We start from the raw sequence: 22,080 nt of genomic DNA on the forward strand, positions 1-22,080 counted from the left end.
CCAGGGGCCGTAAAAAGATTCAAAATGTTTTTAGACATCAGAAACAAAGTATTTTATGATGCAGTTGTGTCTCTGAGTTCATGTCAGGTGCACAGTGAAATATGTGCTACTTCCTCTCAGTTAAAATCCTAATGTTCTAATTCCTTATGTGTGTTTATACTGTAGAATCAACAGTGTAGTTGTGTTGTAATTGAAGAAATGGACTGTTTGTTCTTTGTTAAATTCTTGTCAACGTCAAATCAACTTTATTTCTAAAGCACATTAAACGCAGCTTGAGCTGAACAAAGTGCTGCACGAAGGACGATTAAGATAAATAAAAGTAAGTAAAACAAATGTATAATATAAGTAAAACACAAGAAAAATCATTGTAAATACACTGTTTAAAGAAACATACTACATCCTCATAACATACTAACAAAAACAAGAAAACAACAAGGAGCAAATACACTATTTTGAACATGACAACAGACAAAAAGGCCAGTGAATAAAAATGTATCTTTAGCTCCAGGTTTAAAAATAAAGATGGAGGGAGCACATCTGATGTCTAATGGCAACTGGTTCCATGATTCTGGAGCAGCTGCAAAGTTGTCAACTTTTTGTGTTAGTTATGATCTAGGAGATATAGAAAATCTCTCAAACACTTCAATGTTTAGACGTGTGTGACACGCAGCCACCCCGTCAGGTCAGCAGTTCTTTCCTTTTATCTCTACAGCTGTTAATCTCCTTCATTTGCACACATCTGCATTACTGTGTTAAATAAAAACTCCATTGGACAAGAAGTCTTTTTAGCCATGTTAGCAGTGACAGCAGCGTCTGTCTGTCCATCCATCCGCCCGCCACGCCCCTTTGATGAAAATCAAGTATTTAACCTTGTTAACATCCATATGATGTTTTTATATTATACAGACATGATGAGTGAACTAATCCGTCAACACCATGACTGATTTCCACCTTGACCTGCAGTGAACCAATGACAGTCTCGTAACAACAGATTCAGACAGCCAGGGTTTTATACGTCACAAACTTGAGGAACCAATCCTGTCAACTCGTGGGGACAGGGGGCGGGGCTAAATAAACCTGAAACCTTGTCAGTACAGAGAGAGAGTTAGCCGTTCTGATACGTCTGTTTGTCGCTGATTTGTCTGGGTCTGACTGAAACTTGAAACTGAACTGAAGCTAAAGAAAAGTTGCTGATATGTTCTGATGTGCAGCCTGGAGCTTCTGCAGTCTCTGTGGAGGGTGAAGACATGTCTGACTCATTGCTTATGAGCACACTATCCACTGGTCAGCAGAGGGACTTGGTTGGTGGTGATTTTGGACTGTCACTTGTTTGTCCATGAATTGACCAACTCGTGCTGGTAACATAAAAAAAACTTGTCTTACTCTGACTTCAGTTGACAGCGGCAGCCAAAGCGACAAACTGAGGTGATGAGAATAGACTCTGACATGTTTCTTTTCCTCTTCAGGAAGTGGGAATCACCGCTACTTCATGGGTTACCTGTTCTTCCTGCTCTGCATGATCTGCTGGATGATGTACGGCTGCATCTCCTGTGAGTCAAAAAGCCTTTTTTTTTTTTTCATTTATTGCCCAACTTCCACACTTCAATCATTTCTGTTTCTCTTCTAACTTCTTCACTTCATCCTCTTTGCCCTCAGACTGGAGGATCCACTGTGCCACCAGTTACGCCAAGGATGGTTTCTGGCTCTATCTGACCCAGATCGCCTCCTGCTCCCCCTGGATGTTCTGGATGTTCCTCAACAGCGTCTTCCACTTCATGTGGGTGGCCGTGCTCATCATGTGTCAGCTCTACCAGGTCTGGATTCACCTTTTTATACACCAGCTTCATCAGGCTGAGTCTAGTTGCCTGTAATTAGTGACATAAGCTGTAATCGGTGTGGATTTCAGCAGATTTTATTTCTGTGAAACATTGGCTGACCTCTCTGCTCTTGCCTGTCTCAGATCGCCGCCCTAGGAATCACCACCAACGAGAGGATGAACGCTCGGAGATATAAGCACTTTAAAGTCACAGCCACGTCCATCGAAAGCCCTTTCAAGTAAGTGATCCTCTGCTGTTTGTTTATCACAGAGAGCCGAGTCTCATCATCTCAGCAGGGCTGCAGTAATAACAAGTCATGGGTCACTTCACCCAAATGTTGCAGATTCCTTGGGTTCATGTGCCGAGGTTTTAAAATAGCCTCTGAGATTTGAGTGAAAATTCATTTGTGTTGCTCACAGTTGTTAAGATAATTGCATTCAAAATTTTTAACAGCTGAGTCTCTTACTGGCAACAATGACTCTGTTTCTGTGGAAAAGGAAAAACTTTTCTTTTAACTACCTTCTCCAGAGGAACTAGTCCCTGTGTCTGTAGATTCACCAGAGTGATGGGAAACTGTTTCCTGAGATGCTGCTGTTGAATTTTAGCGAAATTACAGTTTGTTTTTGTTCCCTGAAAGACATTGATTGCATGAATTTATTCATTTCCATGGACCTCTTCTCTTACCATGGCTGATCAGTGTTCCCAGAGAGGCTCTGAGCCTCTCTTCTGATTGGCTGACTGAGTGATCCAATAAAAATAAAACAGATTTCAGGTAAACGCTCAGCGAAACCAAATCCTACGAGGTTGAATGGTGGGTCCAGGTGGGCGGGGGCTTGGGGCATGATGTGAGAGCAGTGACTGATTCGTTGTGACATCACAAAGTTACAGAAGTCCTTGTATTAAGGCTCAATTTCTGAATACAGGCTGTGTGCATTTCTCTGTGAACTGAACGCTTTGATACTTTCACAGTATTAATATAGAACCTAGACCTGCTTTATAATGAAACAACACATGGACATCTACCTTTACACTATATGGGACCTTAAGCTCTGTGTCTCCTTTCTCTTCTGCAGGAAATCTCATATAAATCTATATCATATAAACCGCAGTTTCCTTAATGATGCCACCATTAGTTGATTAGTTAGCACATATATAACATATATGATATATATAGAGTATATCTATCTATACGTTTTCTTCACCCTTCCATCACTGCTTGTGGGGTAGTGACACTGTTCCCTCTGACTGATGCCACACATGTTCCTCCCTCTCTGTCTCTCTACAGCCACGGCTGCATCCGAAACCTCATAGATTTCTTCGAGATCCGCTGCTGTGGTCTGATCCGGCCCGTGACGGTGGACTGGACCACGCAGTACACAATAGAATACGACCAGACGTCTGGCTCGGGCTACCAGCTGGTGTAAGGGAGGAAGAGGAGGAGGACGACGAAGAGGAAAGGGGGAGGGGGGGGAGCAGGGGGGAGTCGAGTGTCGCTGGATGGAAGAAAAGTTTGGAAGGATTACCCTCCCCCCTCTTTCCTCCTCCCCCCGGCGTTCATATCGGAGTGATGCTGTTCTTGGGAGCGCTTGCTTTTCTGGACCATCTCTCCCTCACCGATCAAAAGACTTTGGAAAAAAAAAAAATCAGCCAGGACTAGCATGCTGTTACAGGGCAACACCACAGCTACACCCCCCTCTCTCTGCCCTCACCACCACCTTTACTACTATTACTACTACTACTACTACTATTCTACAACATCGAGACTTCATTACTGTACTTTCACTGCTACCCAACCCCCTCCACCTCGTTTCTTCTCCCGAGCCCTTTGGACGGTGACGTTGCTGCCAGGCACGAACGGAGAAGAGAGAGGCCGATGGACGTGAGGAATTTCAAAATAAAAGCTGTTCTGTTTGTACTGGAGACATGAGGCTGCAGAGACAGCAGCTCCATGACGTGGCAGTATCCTTCTTTCCCCTTCCCACTTTATATCCTTATTTATGGTGTCCCTGTTGATGTGCCCTGTATGTATTTTTTTTTTTTGTTTTTGATTGGTTCAGGAACTCTGCTGTTCCTGTGCTAATTAACTGTGGTGGCAGTGGAAGCTAAAGGAAACATGTTGTTGTTGGTTTTTTTTTGTTTTGTTTTTTTTTTTTTTTTTTTAATCATGCATTTGTTTCCAAGTATGATAGAGATAAGGGAATGTCTTTTTAAGGTCTTGATTTTGCACCAAGATGAATTTTGCATGGAGCTGATGAGGATTTGCCAACAATGTTGAACTTATCAGAGGAAAGTGTTGGGTTACAGGTTGAGCCGCTGGAGGAGTCCTACTTCTCACCTGCTGAAATAAAGCTGCATCCACTGACAATGAAATTTTGGGAGATAAAGAAGTGTTTTTTTTTGTTTTGTTTTGGGTTTTTTTTTGCTAAGAAATAATCGGAAATCAGTTGCTGTGCAGTATTAAAGCAGGAGTAAGTGCGGGAAATGGGACTTCTTCAGCTGCAAATCACTGTAAACATGACAGAAGATATCCTACAGACAATGTGATACAGGTATATTTATTTTAAAACTATTTATAGATAAAGTAACTATGGTCTAGCGCCATCGCTTTTACATTTCACATCATTTTAGCTGAGTAGGTTTTTATGAGGAAAAAATTATTAAAGACGTACCTGTAGCTGTTGAACATGGAAGCCCGAGAACTTCACCATAAACCTCTATAGACAGGTACAGCAGGTGTATTTATTAACAGCAAGAGACGAGTAGAAGAGAACGAGAACGCCGCCGAAGGACAGACGAGTTTACACGAAAGGTTCATTCCATGTGTGTTTTTCTCAAGAAGCTGTAAAGTCTTATATGTTTTGTTTGTCTTTCGTCTGCCTACAACATTGCACTGATCCTTTTTCTTTTGTAGTTTTTTTTTTTTGTTTTTTTTTCCTTTGGCTGTTACTGAACAGAAGGGCCCAGCAGCGCCGCTTCGCACCGACGCTTCCATTGTTTACAGTGAGGAAGATGAGGGGCCCCCATCAGACATGGCCACCTTCCAGCACTTCCTGTCATGGACCCGACCCCCCCCCCCCCCCCGTGCGCTCGGCTCCACAGAAGCAGCAGCAGGATGGACAGAAGTGTAAAGAATGTGCATCTGTACATAAACAATATCTTTCTCTGTAACTACTTTTCTTTTTGTCAGTGTTAGTTGAAGGTGCTCCTGATTTTTTTTTTTTGTTTGTTGTTTATGTTTTGTTTGTTTGTTTGTTTTTTTTGGGGGGGGGTTTCTTCCAACCACATGGAAAGAAGAAAATCACGTGACTATACTCCAAGTGTATGACTGTAACTTCTAGTGATGTCTGACACTGCTGTCTATAGGCATTTTAACCCCTACATACCCAAAACCCCCAGCTCTCCCCCTGCCAAGAACCTCCACTGCATGTACGATGCTTGGGACAGCTGGGCTCTTGCCGCCTCCCCCCTCCCTCCGCCATGTCAATCCAACCCCATCGTCATCACCATGGTGACAGCCCGGCAAGCCACGTGTCTGTATATAGTGAATGTTAAGTATTTGCAAGTACTTTTCTGCATTGCGTTCATTTGTCTGTTTTTTTTTGTTTTGTTTTGTTTTGGGGGTTTTTTGTTTTGTTTTTTTGTTAGTTTCTTTCTCTCAAATCCAGTGTGTTTAGTAGACGTTGTCTTTCAGGTCGCCAGATCTCCAGTCGGGCCTTCCTGTGCAAGTGTGTAATATATTTGAATGTTCCATGCTTGTGGACTGTAGTCATCCTAAAGGGTTGTTTTTTTTCTGTTTTTTTTTTTTATTTTTTTTATTTCTGTCATATATCGCTGGGTTTGTTATACCACTGGATGTACAAATTGTAAAGCAAAGACACTAGAGAACTAAGGCGGACGCCAAATTTTTTTTTTTGTTTGTTTTCTAAAAGCTGAAATGTGATCATGCAATAGTTTTAAGGATAGAGGGAGGTTATATTATATTAAGGCCTCGGAAACTTTTGGGCCTCATGTTTGCATCATCAGAAGGGGACAGTTATGTCATCATTCCGCGTTTCACTCCCACCTCCAACCATCTCGCTAACCACTGATGTCACTGCCCAACAAAGACGACACACAGTCGCTGTGTTTTGTGAGCTACAAAAGTCAAACGTCACGACTCTGCTCTTAGATTTCATATCAAAAACACGCCACCAGTGACGAGCCACTTGTGTTCTAATAAGGCCTTTTGAGTGACAGGAGCTAAATGTGGACTTGTGTTTTTTCTCCCAGCTCATCCAGGACAAACATTCAAAGCCATTTCAGTCATCACTAGTTCTTCCAGCAGCCTGCTCTGTCTCCCCTCTCACCTCACCACGTGGGATAATAAAAGAGAAAAAAAAAGATAAAGCACATAATCATCTTCAGTGCCTCTCTGCCCACCTTCAGACATCACTGTAACTCAGCTTCAGATGTAAACATATGGGCATGGTTCAGTTTTAATGGCTTTAATAATAAAATACAGTCAAATGTGAAAGAGTTTGGTTCGTAAATGTTTTTATTCGTATCATGAGCGTCTATTTCAGCATCAAAGCATTTAAGGTAGAAAACAGAAGCTGATGTCCATGTAGGACAGAGGAATGTTTGAAGGTGAGATGGTCTGACTGGTCCAGGTCATCACTGAGCGTGAACCAGAGCACCGGCTCCTTGGCCGTATCCAAACCCTTTGGGACCGAAGTTCTTGGCGTAACACGCTGTGGAGATAAAGAGGAAAGAGTTAGAGATTTTAGACACAGGCAGATTTTATTGTCACAGCATGTTCAGATTCACCAAACCTGCTGGATGGTGTGTGTAAGGAAGAAGATTCACTGCTGATGAGTCCACGATTGTGAGTAGACACTGTTTGAACTGAACTGAACTACACTGAACAAAAACTGATACACTTGTTTTTTCTCCCATTTTTCATGAATTCAAAATGAAAGATGTATGAGTTTTTTTTACTACATACACAGGGTTTATTTCTCTTATATTCTCTTAAATGTGTTTAAATCTGTCAGTGAGCTCTTCTCCTTTGCTAACATAATCCATCCACCTCACAGGTGTCAAGACACTGATTCCACAGCATGGTTATTGCACAGGTGTGCCTCAGGCTGGTCACAATAAAAGGTCAAATGTAAAAGTGCCCTTTCTCATGCAGTGTGACACATGGCCTTTGCACAGAGTTCAAGTTATTGATTGAGGCCGGTGGAATTGTGGCCTGCTCCTCTTCAATGGCTGTGTGATATTGGCAGGAAGTGGAAAACGCTGTTGTGACACGCAGATCCAGATCATCCCAAACACTCAGTGGGTCACATGTCTGGGGAGCGAGAGGCCGGCTACTGCCACATTTTTAGAAACTTATGGGAGTGAACCGTTCATTTCGTGGGCAACAGCTGTGATGGACATTCAGCGTGCCAAATGCACACTACCTCAAAACGTAAAACATCTGTGGAATTGTTTTGTGTGATAAAACGGCACATTTTAAACATTTATTGTGACCAGCCCAGGGAACACCTGGGTAATAATGCTGTGTAATATGCCACACCTGTCAGGGTGGAGTGTTTTGTTCAGTGTAGTTACCCACTGTCTCTATGAAAAAAACTTCACAAGGAATTGTGGGTAATCATGCCATCCCATTTGGAAGGAGAAGTTGCGGATTTTTCAAATGTTGAATCTCAATCAGATTTAGTCACATGGAGCACCTCAGACCAGTTACCACTGAGTTCCAGTGTGATGAGGTGAGCTACAGCTCAGTGTCATAATGTTACCTCAATGGATTGAAAGCTGTCCAGGTGAGAGGAACAGGATGTTTCACTGTGTTTTGGTGTAAATGTCCCTTTCATCTTTCGCAGGTTCCTTTACTAGGAAGTCTGCTGCCAGTGTTCACAGCAGAAATGTAATTTATCACAGTGAGTCAGCATGAGCAGCATAAGGACCCTGATATTGAAGCAGCTAAATGGAATTCAGCCATCTTTATTTTATTATATAGAACTCTGCTTTTCCTACTGTGACATGTTAACATGTGGTCTGTGGAAAAGACCAGGGAAGGTTCAAACTGAGTGAAATGACCCAGAAGTGGCAGTCATGATAAGAGCTGGTTGAATTCTTTAAATGATAAGTAAAGGAGCTTCAATGCTTCCTATCTTATCTCCTTTAGCATAGGAAACACTGGACCTTCCTTAGGAAAGGAAAGGAGAATACACTGTCCCACAATTCTTTGCTGAAGCAACTCCTAAACAAATGGAAATCCTTGTATGATTGTCTGAGCTACAATCCATACATATAGATTTTTTTGTTTAAATTCCAGTTAGGAGTCATCATGAAGAACAAGCATAGTGAATTTATAGATAACAACATCATCTTTTTGTCTGTTTAAGTGTAAGTGCAGTCAGATTTTCTCCACACTGTTGTGTCCTTTCCTAAGTCCTTGTGAAGTCTCCTTCACATCTTTCCTTTCATGGCATTTTCCATGGAGGTCAAGGAGAAGTGGTTAGGAAAGGAGATTATTTTGACTTTTCGGCTGCTTTATCTTCCTGCACTTCCTGTTTCCACCTTCAACCTGACGGCAGAGGTCTCATCAGCCAGGATAGAAAACACCTGTGTGTGTGCAGGTCCTAGCTGAAGACAGAGAACCAGTTTCCCAGCTCCAAGCTGTTTTTCTCACATCAACATGTAAAGTTTAAAATAAGCTCTCAGCACAGGTTGCGCTCCGACAGTGAGGTGCAGAATTTCTGACTTATTCTCTCCAAACTACTCCTGGATTTTTTTGTTTTTGTTTTAAACCATTTGGAAACAGTTTTTTTCTTTTACAAATAAGCCGTCACGGCTCTCAAATTGTTCATGATGACAGTAACAACATCCAGCTGCTGCTGAGACAGAGTCAGGATGTCTCTTGAGTGGACAGCGAGCCGTCTGAGACTGAACCACTGATTGATCACAGCAGCAGTTTGGTTCTGTTTGGGTTTAAAGCCGAGATGCAACATTCCTCCTCCTCATCAGTACAAGGTTTCATTATGACATTCAGCAAACATCGCTCCGCTGAGGTCTGTGTGTGTTTATGTGTGTATCTGTGTGTGTGTGTGTGTCTTCATCCTGTCTCATTGTACTGATGAGGAGAAAGAAATCTCTGTGGAGCAAAGACTGCACATGTTTCTGCCCACTGGAGTCTGGTGGACAGTGAGCAGCTCTGTGAGCAGGACAAGGCTGGTGTCATCCAGCCAAACCAACACACCACTCGTCAAATAACAGGATGACACCAAGTAGAACAGTCTGTCAACATCGTTGCATAAGAGCCAGTCCCTCCAGTTCTGTTTTTGCTGATATGATCACATCAACCAACCGACAGCAGCTCAGCTTTAAAAACTGTTCTCTGTGAAACTCTGTGAAACCACAATAGTGCTCAAACACTCTTGAAGTCTTTGGTATGAGATCATATCACCGGGCACACAGACTGGCTGAGGACTTGTTAGTGTTGTCATGACAATCCACTAATCCTTACCTGGGCCAAGTGTCACAATGTTTGCAATGGTTGAACTGTGAAAGTGAAATTTTCCACTTGGCAGATTTTATGCAAAGATCAATATGATGTTAGCATGCTAACAGTGACAATGCAAACACACTAAAGTTAATCTGGTGTTATGTTTACCATGTTCACGATCAAAGTGTTCGTATGCTAACATTTACCAATTAGCTCAAAACACAAAGTAGATTTTTGCAGGTATCTGGTCATAAACTAAAGAAGTGGACAAATTGAACCTTTGGCCTGATGATAACGCTGGATGAAATGTTGGTGCAGTTCACCTTCGGTGGAACATGCATGTCTCTGTCAAATAACTAAAAAAGTCACATGGTCTCACACCCATGACTTGTTCTTAGAGCTTTCCTGAGCAGTCAGTCTCCTGATTTGAGATTTGGAAATGTGGAGTCCAAATACACCATACCTGAGCATCAGTCTTTGCTTTGCTCTGTGTTCATGTTGTTATTCAACATCTGTCCTCTTGTAACCTGACGTTACTGCTGGCTCTGGTCCCACTTCCCCTCCACATTTTCATTCTCCCACAGATTTAGTTTAGGTGTCACAGGATTTCAGATGTCCTGGTCTCTTCTGTGAAACTCCAGCATGACTGAATGTAGCAACAATAGTCAGTGATTAAACATCACAGTGAATGTATTACACATTAATGGATGTTCATCTGTTTTAAAGGAGAGATTGTGTTGCTGCTGGATCGCTTTGTAGCAGATTAATTGCATCACTATGTAAGTGCTGCATGGTTGATTTATTCCGCTCTTGTTTTGCCGGTGCATGTGTTTGCTAAAGCAAATGTCATGTTATACTGTGAAATCTTATTAACGATTGAGGAAATCACAGCTGCAGCTGTAGCGCTGTAGTGAAACACTGCACACATCCAGCCTCGTCTCACCTTTGCAGTAGATTTCTCCGTCTTTCTCCGTCTGGGTGGTCGACTCCAGGCTCTTGCCACATTTTGCACAGCGGAAACAGTTCTTATGCCACGGCTGTGAAGAGAAAGAATTTTAATTTAATACCCACAGTGGCAGCTGTTCAAGGCAGTTGTCTTCATGCCTTTATGCTAAATCTACCTTAGATTGTTAAAACTCCAACAGAAAAGCTTTTGTTTGCGTTTTTTACAGCTGATAATTGCTCATGTTTCCTGGATCGTGTTCCCTCGTTGTTTCCCATCAGAGCAGCTCAGTTTCTTCACAGCCGGGGGCTTTTCTGTCTTCATTAGACAGAAAATTACAGGTTATGCTTGAGATCATGAGCGGAGCCTCAAATAGATTTTGTCCCATTAGCAAACACATTAACGGCTACCCACCCAATGACATCACCACCTATAAATCAGCTGATGTGTGAATCCTCATGTGATCAGCGACAGGAAACGGTCCACTCCCGTTTTTAGAGGAAACAGAAATATTTGCTTCTCTGTGAACAAAGATCTCTCTACAGTTAGAGCCTCATGACTTCATCTACTGTAAATCTGTGTGTCCACAACATCTGCCTCACACGATTAACACCAGCTGTTAGGAAGCTCCCATCCAAACTTTATGGAATAAGTTCAATCAGAAAAACAGGATCTGTGTTCTCTCATTAGGAGCGGCCACACCAAACCTTGTGCGCTGTAAAAACCATGTGTGTTCAATCCAGTCAAAGTACTTTCACCCACGCGGTTTGTGATGTCACCTGTTCTCTTGTGGCGTTCAAGGAACCAACGCAGCCTTGGTTAGAGGTCTGATTTCTGTTGGGGTTAAATCAGTATGTGATGGTAGCTCTGTAAAGTTGAGCGCACGCTACACATTTGAAAATTAGATCATAACCCCATTAAGTTCACAATGCAGCTTTAAATCATAGGACCATTTGTGGAGTCTCTCCCACAGTTGTCATGACAACGCATAAATCCTCACATGAGCCAAGACTCATCATTTTTGCAACTTGGCTGAACAAGTGGAAGCTAAGGAGTGGACTTGGCAGATACCACAGTTTAATGTGGCTGACAGTGAAGACTGTATCCAAAGTGTTTTACTCTGCAAATATCCTCCAGCTCCACTGTCACTTCACGCTGCTACATTTACTATGTCGTAAAATAAATATGAGCCATGATACAAAAATGATTAGTCAAGGGCGACCTGATGCCTGAGTAGTTAATGCGCATATCAAATGGGCTCTCAACTGAGTTCCCGGTTCGGACCATTTGCTGCATGTCATTCCCCGACTCTCTCCCTGCTTTTCCTGTCTGTCTGCGCTATCTCTATCTAATAAAGGCATAAAATTGCCATAAAGAGATTAGTTAACTGATTGTATAGTCAAACATCAGAAAAGTATTTGTCCAATTGATTAATTGAGTCATTTATCAAGCAAAAATGCCACACACTTTATCTCTCTCATCTTTTCAAATGTGAGGATTTGGACACACTTGGACAGAATTAGCTAAATTACCAATTCATGCTGATTACTTAAGCCTGCATTGACAGGCTGAGTGGAAACAAAGTGCAATCACAACACTGACATATGAAGCTGAGTGAATGTTCAGTCAGGAAGAATCTCCTCCATGCTTACTAAGTCACAAGCACTGTTTCCCGCTCTCTCTACGCTCCACCAGCTCATTCCCGTCTGCATCCAATTACAACCTGACGCTGTGGCCTACAGTCAATCACTCGTAAGCGTCCTCTCTCTCTCTCTCTCTCTGCTGTCGATAAGAATCGCTGGCCCACCTCCACCCGTTCACCACCTCGACCGTGGATGACCATCTCCAATCAAAACAGTTTCCCTCTCATGAAGACGTTCCAACCCTCAAGCTCCATCGCTCATCACCACCACCAGTGTGTTGAAGATTCCTCTAATAGGAAGCACCTTACTCCTATGGACTGTTCCGCGCAGTGATCCTCTGATGAGTCTCTCCCGATTGAAATGGAAATTGTGTGAGCACATACACAATATTCATTCTCCTTTTACCTCTGATTTGTTCTCCACCGACTCCTGAGATAAATATCAGGCAGCTTGTTGCAAAATGTGTTTGTGTTCAGTCCGGTGCTAGACAGGCAGCGTACAGTTACACATAAACACACAGATAAAAGTATGGAGAGAGGCGTGTTATGGGTAGAGATTACAACATATGACCTGTGTGTCAAGCAAGCTGATTGGCTGATCCAGTATATTTGCTAACATGCAGCCGGAAGAAGAATAAATAGAAGCATTCATTCCAGCTTGTTTCATTGTAACTATTAAACATTGATAATAGTGGCTTAAGAGGATGCTTTAGATCCGACTCTCACCTTGCCCGCCCCCATGATCTTCTCAGCTGCATAGACAGAGTCTCCGCACCGGGCACATTTCTCTGAACCTCCAAACTTCTGGGCAAATTTGGACGGGTTGTGGTTGGTGGTGGGTCTGTGAGTCTGTGTCCTGGGGGGAGATACAGAGACAAACAAGGATGAAATATTGTCTCCCAAAAAACAAAAATGAATCCAGCAATTTGGCTTTAAGTGTATCATTCAGTATTTATAATTGTAACTATCCAGTCTATACTTGTTTTGTCATTTAAATTCTTGAACAGATCCTTTAAAATGTGCTTAAATTTGAATGATTATTGTGTAAAATACTCTTTTAGAGAAACTCATTTTGAAATGAAACTTGTCTCTGCAGGGAAACAAAAATAATGGTGAGTAATATATTATATACTGGCCCTAAGAAGTTAAAATAAAACGTTGAAAACACTGCTAACTCTTTTCAAAGTTCTTCCTGTGCCAGAAAATCCTCTCATGCTTCATTAACATTTACTGACAAATTCCTTTATTAATGATTGTCAAAATATTCAAACAGGTGCGAAATAAAACTGTCACACCCTCCTCCTTTGCCAGTGGTGGGGAAGCGAGCAGGGCACCCTGGGGCCCCAGAACGGTGCTTATCGAAGGGTGACTGCCAGCCCCAGTGGCCCCTGAATGAAGCCCTTTGTGGCCACAGACAGAAAGGAGGGTGAGCTGGTTCTTGCTGGTTACATAATAAACTCTTTCATAACAATAATCACCTGACGTCTGGGGCAGGAATAAACACTCAGGGTACAAGAGTGTGTGTGTGGGCGCTGCTGTGGTTTCCTGTTTGTTTGTTTTTTTGGTGCCCACACAGTTACAAATGTGTAGTCTCTCAGATGTCAGGTCTCAGAAGTGGGTGTAATTTAGCATTTTCAGCAGCCAGTGGTAGGAGCTCTTGGAAGGCAGTGATCCTGATCTATGAGATGATGTATTAATCTCTTGGATCATCCGAGTTTCAGACCTCAGCTTTGACTTTTCTCCTCCTGGATCTCCACTTTCTACCAAACCAGCTGGGAACTGCTGCAGCTAAACTGGATCTGATCAAGAGGCAGACTGCCGGTCTTCCCGTCAAGGTTTCTTTCCTCTCTCAGAGCCTCGTGGTTCAGGCAGCGAGGAGCAGAAAAGGTTTGATGTCTTTAAACTGCAGGACTCGAGCCTCATGTATCAGGCTCCTGAGACCCCTGATCTGAAATCTGCCTCGTGCTCGAACATCAACAACGTAATAATCTTTTATTATTGACCATTCTCCCATCTGGTAATCCTTACAAAGACCTGGTACAAGTTTACTGTCTTCCTTTGGAACCAAAACCTTTTAGCTTTTACTTCCTGGACCATCTCCGGAACGACTGACTCTCCACTGACTCGTTGCATTTATCCTGTTTGGAGACAACAGCACTGTCTGTCTCTTGCCACATACTTAAGGTGCCCTGAACTCACTGACCTCTTCAACCTCGTTGCAACCAATTATGCAGTGAAGGCAGATGAATGATCCTTTATTTAGACATGTCAAGGCATCATTTGTGTTGCCAAAGCTATGAAATTGCAAAACTGGCGGCTCTAATTTAAAGTCGTTTCATGGTTACTGGCAGCAACTGGATGTCAACACAAGTCTGAACAACAGCGTACAGAGTGATGAAGCTCTGCATGACAATATCTGTAATTATTACGACACATATGACAAACACACCCACACAGCATCCATTAAATGCCAACGTCTGACAGAAATGATCCTCCTGGTCACAATTAGTCACAGTGACTTGAAGGATTTAGAGCACCTCTGTACAGTATATACAATCACTGGCCCAGCTTACTCTTCAGGTTTGATTCCCAGCCGCTCTCCTCGGTCCATGTTGAGTGTTCCCGCCCCCTGTCCGTAGCCGTAGCCTTTGGGGCCGTACTTCTTCCCGTAGCATGACTTGCAGTAGATCTCCTGGTCGTGAATAGCCAGTGTGGTGCTGTCTAAGCCCTTCCTGCAGACCACTGTGGACAAAGAGAGAGAGGGAGTTGCAGTAATCATATCAGCTAACTAACACCCTTTTTACACCGAAATTAGCAGGTTTTTTAAACACAGATAAACTCGCTAATAAAACCCGATTGACCCCTTTTTCACTGCCAGTTGAGTTTTCCTTTCTTTTTGGACAGATGACACACACAACTGCCAGGAGCGATGTCATCACATGCACTTACAGAGCACACACACACAGACGCAGGACAGAGAGTGAACTGCTAGCCACCGTGCAAACTGGTAAAACAGATCACATCTCATCCCCAGGCTCGTGCTCCTGGAAAAGTGTCTGAGCCTCCGTGTGAGATGCTTTGATTGGTGATTGTGTGTCTATATAATAATTTATTTATTTCGGGGCTGCAGCTCACTCTGTCATCCCAGATCTCGGCCACTTTTTATCAAGTCAGAGCCACTCAGAGGGCAAAGGTCATTTTGGTGGACTCCCATCACCCTCTCCATGCAGACTTTCGACTCCTGCAATCAGGAAGGAGGTATCCTTTCCCTAGGAGCCAAATCAAACAGACATTTGAGGTCATTTGTTCTGTCAGCTGTTGGTTTTTTAAACAAGCTGTTGGCCTAGTTGTCATTGCAATTAACAAATACTGACGGGCTCCTGGTGCCTCATATCTTACTGTAATTTATTATGATGAAATCTACCGTCCGTTAGATGCTTTTATGTATCTATTTATTGTATTACTTTATTTATGATGTGCACTGGTTGTGTTGGTGACTACTGTTGCAAACCAAATTGCCCCTCGAGGACAATAAAGGCTTTCTATCTAATCTAATCAGAGTGCAGTGTAGCGGCAGTGTTTCTGGTTTAGCAGCACTGTGCTGGACAGGTGACAGGTCTACTGTCTACGGCGTCTGTGCTCTGAAAGACGTTACAGCAGAAAAAGAGTGAAAATTTGCATCTTCTTCAACTGGGTGTTGTGTTTTACATCACTGCCGATCAGAACCAGAGCCGATAAATACCTGTGTCTACTGTTCATCTGACCCGGGACAAAGCGCTGATTATTGTCTTTTCTATTGCTGACAAAAGCCCGATGTTAGCGGGTCTTTGCGGCTTTTTTGACCAGTGGAAAAGGGGCTAAAGACGAACAGTATCTTCTTGTGATCAGAAAATAGCAGTGGAATTATTATTTTAACTAGAAAATGTTCTGCTGAAAGTTTGCACTTGAATTAGACAGAAACAGTTTTTACACCTGATAATGTTTGACCCTTCAAGCTCAATTTAACACTGACAATTCAACCTGAACTCAGACGTCTTTAAACCTTTCTTTTTGAACTGCTGCTACAACTTCTCTCAGTATTTCAGCTGTAAATATTGCAATTGCACATTTTAAGCAGTGAGCCCACAAAATGTGTCTTTAGAAAGTTTTGGCTGTTCCAGTCCCGTACAGACTGTACATCTGGTTAATGTGAAGTGTCTTGAGAGAGGCAAGAGATTTAAACCTGAAGGGAAAAGATACTTGGGTAGTTGCCATCTTTCATTTCTCATCTCAAATGTGACTTTTTGTGTCTGTCATCTACATCTTTTCTCTTTTTTCCACCAGAGTGTGATGTTTTTTTAAGCTTTGGGGATTTTTGTGTGACATTCCCTTTGCTCCAACTGAATGTGCACATAATTTAAGACTCTAAAGGCAAAAAATATTCATATGCAGAGAAGGAAAAGACATTCAGCAGTGGGACTATTTTTCTTTATCCAGATTTTTATCATCACAACTGGTTTTCCTGACGTCAGTTCTGGATTTATTGAAGTTTAAACTCCAACAGCTACTGTATGTTGTTGAAGAATTCATTTTTATGGATTAAGCATTATCTGAAAAAAAGAAAAAAACAAAAGAACTGCAGCTGCTTCAGACAATTGAATTCTTCACACCCTGGTCTGCACTGTGTGACCACCTGAAACTAGTTTAAGGTTTTATGTCTTGCTTGAAAAATGTCTCCACTCACATCTCTGATCTCGATGACCAACACTTTCAAAATAAAAGCTTCTGGCAGCTTGTCAGGTGATTTCTCTGCGTCAAATCAAATGGCTCCCAGTCTTCATATTTGCTTAACCACCTTTGTTGCAGTTGTCATGGTTTCTCTTTGTTTTTGTTGAGTATTTCCAGTTCCCCTCCAACATTAATTAATTTTTGCGTTGCCACTGGCAATCGAGTATTAACAAATAACGAAGAAAAAGCCAAAGTAAGTGGAGTCATACGAAGCTTGATTTCAACTGTGTGACTTTCCTGTCTTTCATACACAGAAATCAAAAGTGTTGAATGTGAAACTGTGAAACTGGAGGAAAGGGCAAAGGAGAGCCAAGGACACCAAGTCCCCCTCACTCATCATCTCCTCGTGGTAAGACAAAGCAGCCTTTGTAAATGAAACGCTGGAAAAAATAAACTCATCTTTTGTGGCTCAGATTGCTTTGGTCTCTTCTTAATGGCAGTGTGAGTATAAATCCTGTTCTCCATGCGAGGGACAATCTTCACTGACATTTCAAGAACGGTTCAGGAGCAGGACAGGCCGCCCACTCGTCCAGCAACCTGACAATAATGCAGTGTGAACTCTGAAAGAAATGTCAGTACAAGCTCTCTTTGATGCGCTGCGGAGAGGTGAAGCAGAGTTCACAGAACTTTGATAGTGAACTTGAAAAGATATTTTCTTCAAAAAAACTAAATGTGCAGTTAGTCAAAGTTCATATTTTCAAAGTGTTTGTCTGGTTTGACTTTCTGATGACATTTCTAGCTTTCCTCAATAAGAGTTTCCCAATCAGTCTTTGTTCACAGTATCATGACAAGAACCAGGGATTAACTTACCCAACTTTTTCCAATAGCTAAACTCTGCACAGTACAGATCCAATACCGGGACTCTCTTTGCTGCAAGATTAAAATATGTGTAACACTACCTCACCACCTCTGGAGGACCATTTTATAAAAGTAAAAACTTCACATTATTTTTGAACTATAACTGGAGAGTGTACACCAGTCTGCTTTTTTAGGCGTGTGCATATTTTAAACATTTTGTTCTAGAGAGTTTAAGAGATTTATGACCCTTATGTAATAAAGTCAGTATTGGCAGATATTGATCCAGTGTATCTGTGCATCTCTACCATAAAGAATGATGAATGTCGATGCAGCAGAATCTCAGACATCTTCACTTTTAGTCCCTAGTATAATGGCCAAAGCTGGATCCTCCACTTCCCATAATGCATCTTAATAATGTCTCTTCATAAGACACCCCTCCCATTGTCTTGGAGGTTGTCCTGGCCCACATCAGCAGGCAATTGGTTGACATGGGTGGGTCGTCAGCTGATGCCGTTCACCTGGGCCTTCCACAGCATAAAAGCTGGCTCACCTGTGTTCACTTGTCCTCTCCCTTCCAACTGCTGATGTCCATTTGTTTTGCTTTTGCACCTAGGACACCTCTACAGCACATGTGCCACTCATCCATGCTCTGCTTTCAACTTGCTGATTTCTACACCTCATTGCTTATTTGTCTTGTGTTTTAGTTGTAATACATAGTTTGTTTTTAGTATAGCTTTGTGTGGACTCCCTTCTTGTCACATTCACTGAGCCAGTTTGTAACACATGTCTGGGAAATGCGTTTGTCTTCATAACCGAGGGCTTTCTGTTATGTGTAGTTTTTGAATCGAGTCTGAGATGACATCATCAGGGTCGGAGTACCCATCTCACAATAACCACAATAAAAAGTGCTGATTCCACTGACTGTCTCATCGTGGGAAATCACTATAAAAATGTGTGGCATGCTTTGAAAGCAGTGAGGCATGTAGTTCATGGGCTAAACCATGCATAACCACAAAATACTGTCTTTCACACTTAATGGTATACCACATGATACAGTTAAATCCAAACAGCAACACTTACTGCAGAGGAAACAGCATTTGTGGAAACTCTTTCCGTCACACTGCACTTCCTCAGCGTGGTACACCGTCCCACGGCACGCTGCGCATTTGTTGCCTCCTCCCCAGTTTGGCATTGTGTGTGGTCCTGACAGGAGGCAGAGAGAAGATATGAGGTGAGGTTACTTAGTCTGTTCCTCCTCTTCTTGTTCTCATATGTCCTCATCTGAACCTTGGAAACAAAGCAATTTTTCCGATGCTATTCATGACTGTGAAATTGAGCGTGAACTTCAGCAACACCCTTTAATCATATTCACACATAGTTCCACCTGGAGGTTGCACCATAATAATAGCGCCTGATAAGCTCTAGTGGGGGTAAATGCCCTGCTCAAAGGCACATCAACTGTAGATTTTGATTTAGAGAAGTACGGAGTGTCATATTTAAAGCTGCATCAACCTCTGAGGACCTGTACTGCTGGATATCTAATCACAGTAGCACACTTTGAAATGAAAACCACTGCTGCAGGCCACAACTGCCACTCTGAGAAAGAAAAAAAAAACACACAGCAAACGAGGTTGGCCTAAACAACAGGGTAGACTAATACCCAGAGGAATGTTTTAGGGCGCCGTGTTTTAGGGCTTTTGTTGTCTGTTGCCTGTCGGGCCGTGGCTGCGGGTTATAGACACAAACAGCAAAGAATACGTGTGTGTGAAGTAACCTACATGACGCACCCACATGTGCATCTGCCTGTAATTACAAACTCACTCATTTAACATTTTAAGATACGCTGCTTTCCTTGTGTATCACCCACCGCAAAGCAAGCCCGCTGTGATATCATACTCTAGAGATTTCAAGTGAAAAGCTCCATGATTCTTAATTAAGTGAAAAAGAAAACACTTAGCAGTATAAACTGCTAATCTTGTCCTTGTAAATCCTCCTCCCAGCTGGATTAGAGACTGCAGGACAGGTCCAAACACGAGAGGGGAATAGAGGGCCACTGACATTACCCTTAAAGTTCCTGCAGTGGTTGGTTGTAATGAGAACGTTGGTGTTGAATACTTTACTTTATGACCACAGTCATTTTAAAGTAACAGCTTCACTAAGATTAAGAGTTCACATTTGGGTCTTTGATTACTGTTAGATTGACACTGCCAACGATTAATCAGTGTCTTTAAACTTTGCACGTTTTATTCAGAATTCATTGTTTGTATGACCCAAAAAAACAGTTTTGAGATCATCATTGGACACTGAATCGTTCCACTGAACCAAGGCTAATGACATTTTTTTATTGTTGTTGAACTCTTAAATGCAGAATGATTGTTTTAACCTTTTCAATGTGGAAACTCTGAAACGGATTACTGCCTTTAAAATAGCTTATATCTGCTATTTAATTACAGTCCAATGAAGAAAGTCTTCGTTCCCTTCTGTAATGTTTTCCTGGCACTTTTTACATAATCTTTTCAGATGACTGTTGTGGGTGCACACTGTGACCCCTCTGACCTTTGACAACCTCAACAGTGGCTCCTGCACCAGGTCTGTCAATGGTGATTAATTAAATACTGCCAATATATTGAATTTTTTTGAAGTCTCTTGGCTAGAATAAAGGTTATAATCTATTGTTCTGAGGCTTTAAGATATTTTTACGAAACTGCTGACCACAAGATTTTTATTGTTAAAATATTTTTTATTAGTTACATTTAAAGCTGCCACTTTAGATATAAATCACATTATAACACAAAGCAGTGTTAGCCTGTTATTATATTTTTAGCATTTATAATATTGTAAAAGTTGTATATTTAAAGCTAGCATGTTTTTATATTACCCTTTATTTTCTTGGGCACGTTTAGCTTGTTAGCCTGATAATTTGGTTTTAGGTGATTTTAACGAAACAACAGCTAATTAAAAGTTATTATTATTATTATTGTCTAGGTGTTGAATAGTTGACAAAACTTTTCACTGTAAAAGTAAAAATTAACATTTTCAACTTGCAATGAAGTTATTGCGCACGAGTTAGCTTAAGTTTATAAGCTAACTTATCAACATGAACAAAACCCCACATTCAATGAAGCGAATACAGACATCAACAAAAATAAACAGACATAACTTACATTAAACCTATTTATCTTCATTAAATCAGTCTGACACATACAGCATTTAAGTTTCAGTACAATATGTTAGAATTAAATTAAAGTTACCTTTACGTAGGTTTTTAAAAAACAGCTGTGAACGTGGTTCAGCTCCAGTTGAAGGTGATAACTGCGTATCCAGACCTCTACTACACTGACGCTGAAATGCCACATACTCCACATATTTACTGTCTGTGGGAGGAGGGATTTTGAGGGGCGTGAACTCAACACTGCTACCTTCACTTGCTGTAGGAAAATTCATGAATACTGTTGGCACTGAAGGTACATATCAGAAAAGAGGACTCATTGCTACATTTCTATACACCTGTGAAAAGTACCATGTTCACATCAAAGAGTTTTTTATAAGTGGAATCTCAAATCTGAGAAATTTTATTGCATAGTTACAGACTTATATTGAAATATGGTTTACGCATTGATAACTGACTTAGTATTTTTGCCACCTGAGAAATTGCCTTAAAGGTCCCATACTGTATAAAGGCAGATGTCCATGTGTTTTTTGATTATAAAGCAGGTCTGGGTTCTATATTAATACTGTGAAAGTATCAAAGTGCTCAGTCCACAGAGAAATGCACACAGCCTGTATTCAGAAACTGAGCCTTAAAACGAGCTGTCAGGACTTTGAGGTAGAGCTGACTTTGTGATGTCACAACGAAGCAGTCACAACTGTCAACTATGCCCCCAGCATGGTCCACCTGGACCCACCGTCCAACCTGCAAGTGTTTACCTGAAATCTGCTATATTTTTATTCATCTCTTTTAAGGACTCTTACTAGTGTCTCCAACAATACTTTCAGCTTTTTATTTATTTTTTACCACTATTCTTCTATCGATCATTTATGTGTTGTTTTATGAGCTACACTTGCACTGAAAACCAGCTTTTATTGTGGCTGTGTGTGGACTGCAAACTTGTTTACTCACTGTTAAGGGATGATACCACCTCCTGGATGGAGCTCTGAAAAAATGATTGATCGACCTGTTGTTACCAGAGCTTCAGGGAGAGAACTGAGAAAGGAGATGTAAAACTACATTGAGATAGTTTTTCTTAAAACCAAAAGTGTATCTTCTTCTAGATATCAAAACTTCAATTAAAACACTGGAAAACTAGAAAATCAATTTCAAATGCACCCATATTCTAGTGGAAACATGCACAGTCAGTGGCAGCCTTAATATTTATAAAAGAGTTATGAAACAGTTCCATATTACTATATGATTAAAAAGTCAACCCACATTTGACATGTATAATTTCCCCCCAAGGATCTATACAGGAAGTGATAAGCAGAGTGTTGAATGAAGCTCCTGTCTACACTGTATGGGGGTGATTATGATGGTGGTAGAAACCCATGATGAAGATATGGTGCATTACTCCTGCACCAAAAATGTCATGCCTCATTGTTTTAAATGATTTCAGACCAATGGCTC

At 41.6% G+C, this 22,080-nt stretch overlaps 2 protein-coding genes across 2 annotated transcripts in view; one reads left to right on the top strand and one right to left on the bottom strand.

Moving 5' to 3' along the window:
- zdhhc17 (zinc finger DHHC-type palmitoyltransferase 17) overlaps window positions 1–6,333 on the top strand; it is a 33,254-nt gene extending 26,921 nt beyond the window's left edge. Inside the window, exons 14-17 of the mRNA XM_056367811.1 lie at window positions 1,467–1,550; window positions 1,657–1,814; window positions 1,961–2,055; window positions 3,103–6,333. Coding sequence (XP_056223786.1) covers window positions 1,467–1,550; window positions 1,657–1,814; window positions 1,961–2,055; window positions 3,103–3,241 — 476 coding nt within the window. The 3' untranslated portion in view covers window positions 3,242–6,333. The remainder of the gene's footprint in view (window positions 1–1,466; window positions 1,551–1,656; window positions 1,815–1,960; window positions 2,056–3,102) is intronic.
- On the bottom strand, window positions 6,334–20,816 carry csrp2 (cysteine and glycine-rich protein 2). The gene is made up of 6 exons (XM_056367812.1): window positions 20,711–20,816; window positions 18,540–18,662; window positions 14,468–14,636; window positions 12,621–12,750; window positions 10,253–10,346; window positions 6,334–6,547 (listed from the first exon to the last, which is right to left on the bottom strand). Exons 2-6 carry the CDS (start codon window positions 18,649–18,651, stop codon window positions 6,471–6,473), a joined length of 582 nt encoding a protein of 193 aa, XP_056223787.1. The 5' UTR covers window positions 18,652–18,662; window positions 20,711–20,816; the 3' UTR covers window positions 6,334–6,470.
- Window positions 20,817–22,080: the final 1,264 nt, after the last annotated feature.

This window comes from Seriola aureovittata, chromosome 22 (genome assembly GCF_021018895.1).
Source record: "Seriola aureovittata isolate HTS-2021-v1 ecotype China chromosome 22, ASM2101889v1, whole genome shotgun sequence".
Taxonomy (NCBI): domain Eukaryota; kingdom Metazoa; phylum Chordata; class Actinopteri; order Carangiformes; family Carangidae; genus Seriola; species Seriola aureovittata.